This window comes from Physeter macrocephalus, chromosome 16 (assembly GCF_002837175.3).
Source record: "Physeter macrocephalus isolate SW-GA chromosome 16, ASM283717v5, whole genome shotgun sequence".
Taxonomy (NCBI): Eukaryota; Metazoa; Chordata; class Mammalia; order Artiodactyla; family Physeteridae; genus Physeter; species Physeter macrocephalus.
The window spans coordinates 57,277,218-57,290,678 of record NC_041229.1 but is presented as its reverse complement, the minus strand read 5'-3'; the positions used below and the strand labels follow the sequence as shown (position 1 = coordinate 57,290,678).

General features: G+C 45.1%; 1 protein-coding gene across 1 annotated transcript in view; it reads right to left on the bottom strand.

Moving 5' to 3' along the window:
- Positions 1-11,659, bottom strand: part of MAP6 (microtubule associated protein 6) — an 87,659-nt gene extending 76,000 nt beyond the window's left edge. The window contains exon 1 of the mRNA XM_007101448.3: positions 10,603-11,659. Coding sequence (XP_007101510.2) covers positions 10,603-11,501 — 899 coding nt within the window. The 5' untranslated portion in view covers positions 11,502-11,659. The remainder of the gene's footprint in view (positions 1-10,602) is intronic.
- Positions 11,660-13,461: the final 1,802 nt, after the last annotated feature.

Genomic DNA, 13,461 nt, shown 5'->3' with positions numbered 1-13,461 from the left:
TTTTGATTGTCACAACTTGGAGGGGGATAATGTGGGGAACGCTACTGGCAAGGCTTGGAAAGAGGCCAGGGATGATGCCAAACATCCTGCAATGCACAAGACAGCTCCTCACAACGAAGAATTATCTGGTCCAAAATGTCAGTAGTGCCGAGATTGAGAAACCCTGTGTATTCGTTTGCTGTAGCTGCTCTAACAAATTACCACAAACTGAATGGCTTAGAACCACATGAGTGTATTCCCTTCTAGTTCTGTAGTTAACAGTCAGAAATGGGTCTCACTGGCTAGAATCCTGGTGTCAGCAGAAGCAAAGTGTTCCTTCTGAAGGCTCCAGGAAGAATCCATTTCCTTGTCTTTTCCAGCTTCTGAGAAGCTGGTGCATTCCTTGGTGCGTGTCCCACTTCCGTCTTCAAAGCCAACAATGGCTGGCCAAGTCTTTACCACACTGCATCACTGTGACGCTGCCTCTTTCACTTATAAGGGTCCCTGTGATTACAATGGGCCCATCTGGATAATCCAGGATACTCATCCCACCTCAAGAGCCTTAACTTAAAGACATCTGCAAAGTCCCTTTTGCTTTGTAACATAACATATTCACAGGTTCCAGGAATTAGGATGTGGACATTCTGGGGTGGGGGAAGGGGACCATGATTCTGTCTACCACACCCTACCAGGTGATAGTCCACTGTATGAATATACCACAGTGTATTTTTCCTTTTGTGGATGGACATTTGGGTTGATTTTACTTTTTAGCTATTATTAATAAAGCTGCTACACATTCTTGTACAAGGCTTCTGCACTCATTTTTGCTAGGTATATACTCAAGAGTGCAATTGCTGGGTCATAGAGTAAACATATGTTTAACTTGAATAGATAATGCTGAAGAGTTTTATAAGGTGATTGTAGCAATTTACACCCTTTACCAGCAGTGTGGGTTTCTATTTTCATTTTCTATTGAACACCCCCATGTAGTCTTTCTAAAGACACCTCAAATTCAACTTATCCAAAACTATGCTATCTAGCTCAGTGAATGATTGTTTCCCCAGACATCCAAGGCATCCAAAGGAAACATCCTAGACTCTTCCCTCTCCCTTTCTGCCGACTTTCAAGTAGCCTTATGTTATTCTGTACCATCAGTGCTTGTTTACATCCTTTCCTGGCTGGAGGTCTTCATCATCTCTCACCTAGACCACAACTTCCTTTCTGGATTCCATGCTCCCAGTCTAATCCCCTCCAATCCATCCTTCCCACTGCCGCCAAAGTCACCTTTGCTAAAATCCAAAACCTAATCCTCCTTCTTCATTGGCTCATAGGATAAAGGAGGTGGCCCAGCCTACCTATCTGGTCCACCTCTCGCCATTCTATCCTCATCCAATGAGACCTCTAAGTTCTACCTACTCAGAACTGCTGACAATTTCTCTTCTGTACTTTTACTCAGACTGATCCCTTCCCCATTTAATGCCCATTCATCTTTGAAGATTCAGCCTACCAGTCCCTTCTCTACTGAACCCTTTCCCTGATAACCCTCAAATCAAGTAGACTTAACCTCTATCTCCTCTGTGCCCCACCAAACCCTGCATATACATTTTGTTAGGGCACCTATAACTTTTCAGCTCACATGTCTCTGCCTAATAAACATAAGTCTTCCAAGAGCAAGGACTACTTTGTCTTCCTAGGAATTAGCCAGATATAGAGCAGACACTAATCAATATTCAGTGGATTGAAAATGGTTTGAGAAAATACATGTTAATATGACGTGGAGGAAGTGCCCTGTGTAGAGAAAGATTAGTGTTAGACAAAGTCTGTGCCTTCAACAGTTTTAAAACCTAAAGACAGACAACAGGCCTTGTGGGTCCTCAGCTCTAACAGGGAAGTAACAGTACCACTTCTGCAGAGCTGCTATAAAGATTACAGGCGAAAATGCGTCTAAAGTTTCTAGCAGCCTGCCAGGCACGTAGGAGGCATTTGATTAACTACTACTATTGTTTCTAATGGTGAAAACTAGCATCTTTAGTGAACATTGAGAGAATTTTTAGTTTGCTGGTCACAGTCCATTTGCAGTTTTCTTCATTTGGCGGAGAATTAGAAGCTCACCTGTCTAGATGTCTACAACTGACCTAATTTGAAAAGCCAAAGCTGCATTGATTAGAGAGATGGCTCTTTAATCCTAGTGGACATTGTTGGATTATTTTAGTTTTATATCCTGGACACAGTGATTCTTCGTGATTATAGATTAAGAACTATCACTGGCTTAACTTATTTTGAAAGTTCATAGATGCATTAGATGCCATTTTTTTTCTAGGACAGCAACCAAGGATTAATTGTGCGTATCTTATCTCCTCTCCTCTTTGTGGGTTAGTTTCAGTAACATTATATCTAACTGCGCAAGGTCAACCAATGATCTAGAAAAATGCTTTGCACACAGTAATTCCTCAGTAAAAATTTCCAGGGCAGCACAAGGCTTTGCTGAGTTAGGTGCCCAATGTGGTTTCCAAGATTAGTCTCTCTCCTGCTTTTCTTCCCTCCCTTCTGATCACTCTTTTGTCTTTTCATGGTTATCCCTTCTGCTGTCAGTACCCCAAATACATGTATCCCTCAGGGCTCCATTCTCTGATGGCTAATTTTCTCTGCTTCCTCGCAAGTGATGATTTCACCTCCTCCCATGGCTTTAATAATATCCACAGGATGTTTCAAATCACAGCCCGGATCTCTCTCTACACTTCAGATCCATTTATTCAGCTGCCCCTTGAAATTTCTTGTCAGATATCTCATAGACAACTCAAATTCTAGATATTAAAAATAAGCTCAACTTCCACTCCTGACTTTTTTCTCCTCTACATTCATCACAGAATTCTAAATAAAAATCTGTTCCTTTTTAAAAAAAATATCTTTATTGGAGTATAATTGCTTTACAACGTTGTGTTAGTTTCTGCTGTACAACAAAGTGAATCGGCTATAGGTACACATATATCCCCATATCCCCTCCCTCTTGAGCCTCCCTCCCACCCTCCCTATCCCACCCCTCTGTTCCAGTGACTAGGACCACTACCAGCTACCCAAACCAGAAAAAAGTTACCCTGGATTTACCCTCTTCCTTGCATCTCAATTGGTCATTAACATCTGTTTTTCAGTAACTGTATGTACTATATTATAAATCTCCAGTCCCACAGCCTCAGTTCAGGCTTTATCATTGTCCCTGGATTATTCCAATAGGCTCGTTATTGAAAGGCCACCCTTTGTCTAACCTCCCCTGGTCACCGGTCAGTGGGACATTAATAAAATTTAAATCATATTAAACTATCATGTAGTTCCTCTACCTAGATTCCTTCAGTGACTCATTTCTTTAAAAAAAAAAAAATCCAAACTCCTCATCCAGGGATATAAAACTGTTCCTAACATGACCTATGCCTACCTCTCAGAGCATAAAAGGTAAAGGAATAGTAAAAATAAGAGCAAAACTTACTGAAAAGGGAGATGATCAACAAAACCAAAATTTGATTCTTTGAAAAGACTAAGCAAACCTCAATAAGACAATTATGAAAAAAAAGAAAGAAGGCACCAATTAATATTAAGTATGAAAGGGGATGTAACTGCAGATAAGTAGAGATGATTTTAAAATCCACAAGATAGTGCTATGGTGACTCATGTCAATAAATTTAAAAATTAAAAAAATTATAACATTTTTTAGAAAAATATAAATTACTAAAATTGGCTCAAGAAGAAATACAAAAGCTGAATAAATGAATAACTATTAAAGACATCAAACTGGTAATAAAAAAATAGTCTATTCATGAAAAAGACACCAGGTACAGAGAGCTTTACAGGAGACTCATCAGATATTTGAGGACGAGTACTTGTTATAAGAATTGTTCCAAATAACTGAAAAAGAGAAAAATCTAACTACCTAACTTTATAGACATAACCATGATTCCAATACTGTACCAGACTGATATAAAAAAGGAAAAAATTTTAGACTAATTTCACTTATAAATATATATGCAAACATTTCAAATAAAAAGTAGCAAAAGAATTCAGCATCATAAACTATATTTTTATTTAAGTAAGATTTATCCTAGGAATGGAAAGACGGTTCAGTATCAGAAAAATCTATTAGCAGATTAAAAATAAAAACCATAAGACTTTCTCAGTTGATGCCAAAAAAAATCATTTAATAAAATTCAATACCAACTAATAAGAACTTGCTGTATAAAAAAATAAATTAAATGGAATTCAAAAATTAAAAAAAAAATTCAATACCAATCCACATTTTTAGAAACCCCTAGTAAACTAGCATAAAGACAAGTTTCTTAACCTGATATGACACTATATTATAATGACACAGAGCAATCCTCATACTTAATGATGAAACTTAAGAAACATTCCCATGTCTCAAGACAAAGAAGCCTATTATCAAAACTATATGGAGGGACTTCCCTGGTGGTGCAGTGGTTAAGAATCTGCCTGCCAATGCAGGAGACACGGGTTCGAGCCCTGGTCCAGGAAGATCCCACATGCCGTGGAGCAACAAAGGCCGTGCAGGAAATGCAAATCAACACTACAAAGAGGTAGTGAGCCTGTGCTCTAGAGCCCAGGAGCAACAACTGCTGAGCCTGAGTGCCACAACTACTGAACTAGAGCCCGTGCTCTGTAACAAGAGAAGCCACCACAATGAGAAGCCCACGCACCCCAATGAAGAGTAGCCCACGCTCTCAGCAACTAGAGAAAGCCCGTGCAGCAACGAAGACCCAACGCAGCCAAAAAGAAAGAAAGAAAAAGCATTAAAAAAAAAACTATATGCATATCCTCACCAGTGTAGCAATATACATACACACAAAAATATATGAATATCAGAATGAAGACAATAAACTGGCATTTGCTAAAAGTATACATTATCTCCACAGACAGTCCAAGAGAATCTACAAACAAAATTAGAGTGTGGTAAAGTTGTTGAATACAGTAAAAACATATAAAAATTAATACATATGAGCAATAACAAATTAGAAAATGTAATAAGATATATGCTTGAAAATAGGAAAACTAATTTTAAATAGCTCAGAAAAAAAGATGATAGTATGGCATTAGCTCAGATTAATGGAATAGAACAGAGATCTCAGAAATATATTCAAGCATACGCGACCCTCATGTGATAGAAGAGATATCAGTGGGGATATTAATGGGGAAAAGTTGAACTGTTAAAAAGGGTATTGGGATAAATGACTTTCCATATGGGAAAAAGGAAAATCAGTTCCCTGCCTCATTCCATACATAAAGTTAAATCCAATTATATTATTAGAGGCTTAAATATAGAAAAATAAAACTTAAAAACTATTGCGTATGTGTGTGTGTGTGCGCATGTGTATGTGACTTTTGTGGAGAAAATTACAAAATGTAAGTGAAGGACAAAAAGACAAATAAATGGCAAGCAATACCACATTTGTATATGGGAAAACTCAATACCTTAAAGATAGCAAATCTTCCCAAGCGGTGTTTTCGCAAGTAAGACTGAAGTTCACCTGCATAAAAATTACCTAGAGTGCTTCTTAAAATATAGATGCTTAAGCTCTATTTTTAAAGTACTGAATCAGCATGTCTGAGGCCCGGGAATCTGCATTTTAGAAAGCTCTCCAGATGATTTTTTGTGTACTAAATTTTGAGAACCTCTGTCTTAAGGGAAGAGGTCATAACCTGAATTGCACATGAGAATTATCTTGCACGGTTTGAAAAGATTCACATGCGCAGGCTATACCCCAGACCAATTAAATCAGAATCTCCGGGCAAGGCAGCTATGTAACAGCATTCTTAAAGTTCTCCAGTGATTCCATTGTACAGCCAAGGTTGGGGACCACTGCCCTGGGTGAAGGTGCACCTAGAGTCAGATCTGTAAGGTTTGCTGCCCTTCCCCATTTGAACATTTACTTCTAGTGCTAACCGAGTAGGAATCCCCCTTTATTTTGATTAAGGAAAACACAATTTCTTTACATAGGGTTATCACTTTTTGGTATCTCCAGGATCCTGTCTGATACATTGCAGGGGCTTGGTGGTCATTTTCCAAAATTAATTCAGCTAAATGAAACTGAATGAAATGAATCAATATGTAGGTGAATAAATTTTTCATCTAACTTTAAAAATTTCACTGGATTCAACAAACCTATATGATAGTTAGGCACAATGTTACGCTGTGAGAGATACAGAGATGAACAAAATACAGCCCTTCCCTTCAAGTGTTCCTATCTGGTAGGGGAGGCAGATAGAGACAAAAGTATCTTACAGGGCTTCCCTGGTGGCGCAGTGGTTGAGAGTCTGCCTGCCGATGCAGGGGACGCGGGTTCGTGCCCCGGTCCGGGAGGATCCCACATGCCGCTGAGCGGCTGGGCCCGTGAGCCATGGCTGCTGAGCCTGCGCGTCCGGAGCCTGTGCTCCGCAACGGGAGAGGCCACAGCAGTGAGAGGCCCGCGTACCGCAAAAAAAAAAAAAAAAAAAAAAAAAAAAAAGTATCTTACAATCAAGCAGACAATGAGAAGTGTACAGAATACGAAAAGGGAATAAGAGAAAAATTAGTCCTGCGTGGCAGGACCTGGAAGGCGTTGTTGAAGACTAGTATCTAAGATTGGCCTTGAAGTATTGCTGGGATTTAGTCAGGAAGATCCTAGGGAAACGGGCGGTTGCCCTGTAGGCACAAGGCAGTTCTGTATAGCATAAGCCAAGTCAGATGGGCCTTTCTCTAACCTTTATGGAAGACTGCAGGGTAGATAGGAAAGGCTCTTTTTCTTTCTGATTTCCTTGTTACTGCTCTCATTTTTCAAGTACTATTTTGCCTCTGGTTTATTAATTCTACCTCCGGGTGCCCCAGCTGATTTCTTCCAGGAAAAGTTGCTCATTAGCATTTCTATGGGGAGCACCTGCTACCCCATCTATCACTCTTAACTGATGGCTGGGGCAATGGGGTTGGCTGAGAGAGGAATTTTAATCCCCTCCTATGACTCATCTATTTCCTAACTGAGAATGCTAGGTCTAAAGTCACAAATAGCTGCGCAGTAAAATCCATCCTTAACATTAAAAATAACGAAGACATGTTTCTCAATTTTATAATATCATTTATGTAATATGAATGTACTGAAAATCAACTTCATGATTGAGAATAATTCTAAAGATACCTCAGATGCCACTTGAATGCAAAAAGTCTCAGGCTAGTGTGGATAGGTTATGAATTAAATGAACAGTTGAACAGGGAAGGTTTCTCAAAACCATAGTGTCAAAGGACATTTGATGTTATCTACTGATTGTACATTGCAGGAGAAAACCAAATAGCATGTATATGACTCTGGATGCTGAATATATATTTTAAATTATGTACCAATATATCAAGCTGATGGATTGTATATCCTTTCTCTATTTAAGCAAACTGCTCACACTGATGTTACATGACAGATGTCATTTGTAAAGCCCATGAGATGAACCAGTCACCATGGTGTAAACCACCATGATTTATGTAGAGTGGCAGAAGAAAAGGATTTGTCAATCAAATTATCAGTGAAATGTAGCCCAGCTTGGCTTCTAAGGTGATGTAAGGCTCATCTACAGAAGACATGGAACATACTTAAATTCAGGAATTTAGAATCCTAGCAAGGAAAAGGATGTGAGAGAATAGGGGGGAAAAAAAATCAATGTTCCAGATAAGCCTATAATTTCCAGGCATTTTTTTCTTTATAGTATACTTAATTAATTGATTATCTTATTTCTTCATATCTACTTTCACCCAAAGTGCATTTCCCTATTATTAGTTAATTTTTCTTCTGGAACAAAAAATAATGTTAAATTTCACATCAAATTTGTCAAGTACTTAAATTGTCCATTAAAGAAATTGATGTTTCTTAGCAATACTTATTCTCTTAATGCTTCAAAACCCTTCTGATGATACAGCAAAATGGGACTGCTGATCCCAAAGTCATATGCATAATTAAATTTTACAGAAGACTCAAATTAGAAAAAAATGTTTTTTGAGGTACACAGAGATTTTCCTTGATAGGTTGATGAAATTCTGATAGCTATGAAAAATAATCATTCTTACCAGCTGCAAGAGCATAGCCTGCCCCTATTCAATCAAATCACTTGCAGGATGTGTGTAATTCTAACTGTAAAGCATGACATGCTTACTGCACAGTTAAGGTGTTGTTTGGGAGGAAAGAGGCTACACAGAACAAAGGTACAACCCAAAATATTTGGAGTGAGTTGTGTCTGAAGGGTGGTTTACGCCCTGACTGTCTGAACCACCATTTATGAACAAAGCAAGTCCTACCAGCCTGGAAACATAAACTGAGTAGGATCATCAAATGAGATTTGAGAATCTGGATCTCTCTTGATTGGCATTGACTGTATTGAGGTGAGGAGAGGTATATTCTGTCTGGTAGGTGGTAAGGTTCCACCTGCCGCAGGGTGGTAGACTGGGAGTAGGATGATGAAGAGGCTAGTCCAGAAATCTGTGACGTTAGGCCAACCTTAGGGTTCTTAGGGAACAAAGGTAGGGCCTTGTAAACAACAAAGCCATGACAGAGTCATAAAATTGTATCTTGGCTTTTTTTTTTATTCCCCTTTCTTATTTGTTTCCTTTCTTTTTTGCAGTACGCGGGCCTCTCACTGCTGCAGCCTCCCCCGCTGCGGAGCACAGGCTCCAGACGCGCAGGCTCAGCGGCCACGGCTCACGGGCCCAGCCGCTCCGCGGCATGTGGGATCTTCCCGGACCGGGGCACGAACCCGTGTCCCCTGCATCGGCAGGCGGACTCTCAACCACTGCGCCACCAGGGAAGCCCCTTTCTTTTCTTTTTGATTCTCCTTGGTAACAGCATAAAGATTTTGTGAAAATTCCACCTTCTCATAGCTAGAACCAAGGAAAAGGATCCATGTCCTTGCCTGACCCAGAGCTTTAAAAGGAAGTGGTGTATTCCTGGGGAACCAGTGTGGTCATGATAACAAGACACCAAGAGACAAATGCCAGGTGGGAGGTGGAATTCAGGAAGAAGGAATAGGGGCCAATTGATTAACTGCCCCTTTTCATTGGGAAATGCTTTCCAGAGGTAATACCTGAGTGGGGGGCAGATTTTGTCTTAACAAGAGAGGATGTCTATCAATGCTGTTCTTCCTCAGCATAAGAGGGAGTGTTTGTCATATTTAATGGAGAAGGACATCAGTCTGATGAGGCTATATAGAAGGTCCTGGCAAAAGACACTAACTGTGCAGTCCTCCTGTCCACACCCTCCTGCAGGAAGGAGGCAACTGGCTGTGGCATTGATGAAGGACCCCATAAGCCACATTTTGAACACCTCTATCTCAATTACTCATCGTGTACCTCTGCTTCTGCAGAGACCCCAAACCCAGTGCCACATATTCAGAGTCAACAGTGATCTGTTAGCTAATTGCTTCCATCTGAAACATAAGGGCAGGACTGAAAGCTAAGCATTCAGAAATACATATTAAATGAATGAAGGGTGAGAAAGCAGACTGGAAGGACTGAGGCTGCAGCAGAGGGAGAATTCTAGAAAAAGAGAGAGATAGAAAGAGAGAGAATGAATGAATAAATATGCTCTTGTTGAAGGCATTCATTTAAAGGGAATTTAAATGTGCTGAAAAGGGGGTTCTTGGTGGTAACAGAATGAGAACCACATTTGGCAAACATGAAAGGGAAGGAGATGCATCAATAGGGGAGAAGGCTGGAAGTGCCTGGGAAGTGGAAATCAAAATAATGAGGCATAATGTAGAAGGCTGGAATGGAACCAAGATGTACTAATTACCTACCATGTGCCAGGCATAATTCTCCTCCTGAATCATCTCATTTAATCTTCAAAATGTGCTTAGCATATAGTAGGTGCTCAAAAATATGTTGAGTATTTAATATTAAATCAATACATTAGCAAACAATCTAAGAGAAGAATCTATTATCCATCACGTCTTACAGATAAGAACCCTAGGCCAAGAAATGTTAAGAAACTTGCCCAGTGAGTCACAGCTAGAGGTGTAAGGAATCTGCCTTCAGCATAAGTGGCTGAAAGAGGAGGGTGCTCTATAAGGGACCGGCAGGGAAACTAGAAAAGGGTGTGGTGCTTGGTCGTCTCCCAGGGATTGAGATAGAGGGGGTAAGAATGAAGGGCCAAGTGAACCGGGCTAGGGAGGAGGGGAAGGGGGAGAGATCACTCTTCTTTGGGGAGGATTGGCCCTGCAGGAAGGCACGGAGGCCCTTGGGCGGCAGCTGAGCCAGCAAGGGGCAGCACCCAGGCTAATGCAGCCGGTGAGTTGGGTGGGGCAGAATGGAAGCACAGCCAGTGAAGAAACTGCAAAGGTCTCTGTTGGGCAGGCAGGGACTCGGGGTGGGGCAGAGATGGGGAAAAGATGGCTGAAGTGGTTAAGTGAAAGACTTTGGCAAGATGGGATGGATAATACTAACAGCTCTCACAAAAGAAAGAGCCAAATAGCAGTCGGCCAGGGCTGGGGAGGGGGAGGGGGTGTGTTCTGGGCTGGAGGGGGAGGCTGACAGGGAGGCCTGTGATGCAGAGAATCTGTGGGAGAGGGTAAGGATGACCAGCCCCTTGGCCTGAGCTACGGGCCGCATCTCACCTGTAAGAGCTGCTCACCGCACTCGCCACCTCCTCGCGGATTTGTCTGTTGAGGGCGTCGGCCGCCGCACGCCCCTTGCCCCCCTCGGGGCCCGTGGCCTGGACCTGGGCCTGGGCTGCGGGCAACAGCGTCTGCTCGTGCCCTAGACCACCCTCGGCGCGACGCACCATCCAGGCGGGCCCAGGCTTCTTGCGTGTGTCGCGCTCTTCCGCACTGGTCGCCCTTCCAGCCGCAAGGCCACCTGCTCCTCCAGCGGCCGCCTCCTGCTCCTGGGCCTCGGCGGCGGCCTGCACCGGCCAGCGCTCCTGGCTCTGCGGCCGGCGCTGCGGCGCCCCGAGCACAGGCGCCGCCGCCTGGGAGGACGTGGGGATATGCACTGGCTTGGGAATCCACGGGTGGTCCCCGCGTCGCGGCAGCGGCCAGGCGCGGAAGTCCTTCTGGTACTGGGTCTCGCGCTCAAAGGGCGCGTCCGAAGGCTGGTACTCGCTGCGCGGCCGGCAGCTCGGCTCCGGCCGCTGCACCTTCCAGGCGCGGTAGTCCTGCCGCATCACCGAGTCCGCGGGGCCCGCGCTGGAGGTGGAGCCGGAGCCAGAGCCCGGGCCCGGGCCGCTCCGGCCAGAGGGGGCCCCAACCTCGCGTTCGCCGCTAGGCCCCGGCGCCGGCCCTGTTGCCCGGGCAACCGCATCCCCTTCGCCTTGGGCCGGCTGCGTTTCTATGGCGACCGCGCGCGCCGAGGGGGGCGCGGGCGCCTGCTGTGCAGGCTGCGCCGGCTGGGCGCCCGGCTGCTCGGTGGCCTCCGAGTACTTGGTGAAAACCAGCGGCACGGCGATGTCTGCCTTGTCCAGCTGGTTCCAGAAGCGGGCGATGCAGCAAGCGCGCGTGATGCACGGCCACGCCATGGTGCTCGCCTCAGAGCTAGTCCTCCCTCTTCTTGCTCGATTCTAAAGCAAGTCCCTAATCTTCCTCAGTCCCCTGGCCCTCGTCCGGCCAATCTGGTTCTCACCGTGTTTTCCTTGGTGGCCTGAGCTACCGCGCCCTCCCACCTCAGAGAGCACCCGGGAAGGTTGGGTGGGCAGAGCTATCACTGAGAAAGTCCGTAAAGTCCCTCGATGCCCGGCTGTAAACGCCTCCGGGAGCCGCCGCACAGGTCTCGGGAGCGCGGTCTGCTGTGGGCACCGCAGCGTGAGACACCGCGTCCCGGGTCCCCGGGCGAGGGCGTCTGGGACGCGCCCCTCCCTGCGGCTGCTGCGGCGCTCAGACCCCTGCCAAGCAAGGCAACGCGAGGCGAGGTGGCTGCAGGCTTAAGCCATGGCGCAGAGGAAGGGCCGGGCAGTGTGGCCGCAGGGGCCGCGGACAAAGCTCTATCTTCTCCTTCCCGCCGGCGTCCGGTCGCAGCCGGCCACCTAGCAGGGCTCAGAGGAGATCACCTCTCGAGGAGACCGAGCATTGTTGCCGCCACCGCTGCTCCCAATGATGCTGCAGCCGCCGCTGCCGTTGCTGTCTCTGCTGCGGGGAAGCGGCCCCACCCTTTTCTGCCGGTCAGCAGAGGGGGGGAAAAATCCAGGAAAGATGCTGAGAGAAAGCGCGATGCAGAAAAAAAATCACCTGCTGTCGTCAGCGCGCGCTGCTGGGACTCGCCCTCTCTCTTTTCCCTCCTCCCTCTGATCTGGCAGCTCCTCCCTCTTCAGTTCCTAGGCAACAACAGAATCTGGGGCCTAGGTAGGTTCAAGTACCAGGCTCCTTATGACTTGCTGTCCTTACACTGGGAGGGAGCCTCAGGCTCCTCTTCTGTGAAATAGGGTCAAATATGTGGGAAGGGTGGGGGGGATTCAATTTAAAAATACGGAGGAAACCCCTAGTGAAATGTCTGTCCCAGAATATAGGTTTTTTAAAAAGGAAGCTCCTGTTATTGGCCAAAGTCTCTGGCCTGGATTTGAACCCCTTTGGCTGGCTTCTGATCCAAGAACTTGTCAGTCTTATCCACAGACCTTGTTCAGATGTGGGAACAGGAACCTGCAGACTGATGGTACCTTAGCTGTTCCCTTCCTAGGGGACCCTTGTGGGAAGGGATGTCTTAGAGCGTCCCAAGAACCATCCAATCCCTGTTCAGCCCACGGGCCACACTGGAGGGGAGACAGTGAGAAGTAAATTCTTGAAAGGGGCCTAAGTGGGGAGGTTGGGGAGGGTGGGAAACAGCAAGATCGTGTCCTGGGAAAGGGTAGGCCTGACATGCAGTGGCTTTCTGCCATATTCCTGACCCCTAGCCTTTGCTTTTCTTCTACCTGGGAGGCAGAAAAATTTTAGAGTCAGATGTTCCTGCTTTGGCTCTGATACTTCCTACCTGTGTCACTTGGACAAGTTGGGTCATCCCTGAACTTCAGTCTCCTCACCTATAGAATGGAGGAAATAATAGCTACCTCAGAGTGGTTTTGTGAAGATAGCTAAGGACTCAGAGCAGAAGCTATGAGTCAAATCAGATCCCAGAGAATTCAAATCCTGGCTTTTGCATGCCTTAGCTCATGGCCATGGGCACATCACTGCAACTTTCTGATCTCTAGTTTCATCCTTTTTTTTTTTTTTTTTTTTTTTTTTTTTTTTTTTTTGTGGTATGCGGGCCTCTCACTGTTGTGGCCTCTCCCGTTGTGGAGCACAGGCTCCGGACGCACAGGCTCAGCAGCCATGGCTTACGGGCCCAGCCTCTCCGTGGCATGTGGGATCTTCCCGGACCGGGGCACGAACCCGCATCCCCAGCATCGGCAGGCGGATTCTCAACCACTGCGCCACCAGGGAAACCCTAGTTTCTTTGAATGGGGGTGCCAGCTCTCAACTCACAAGGTTGTTCTGAGAATTAAAATGAGA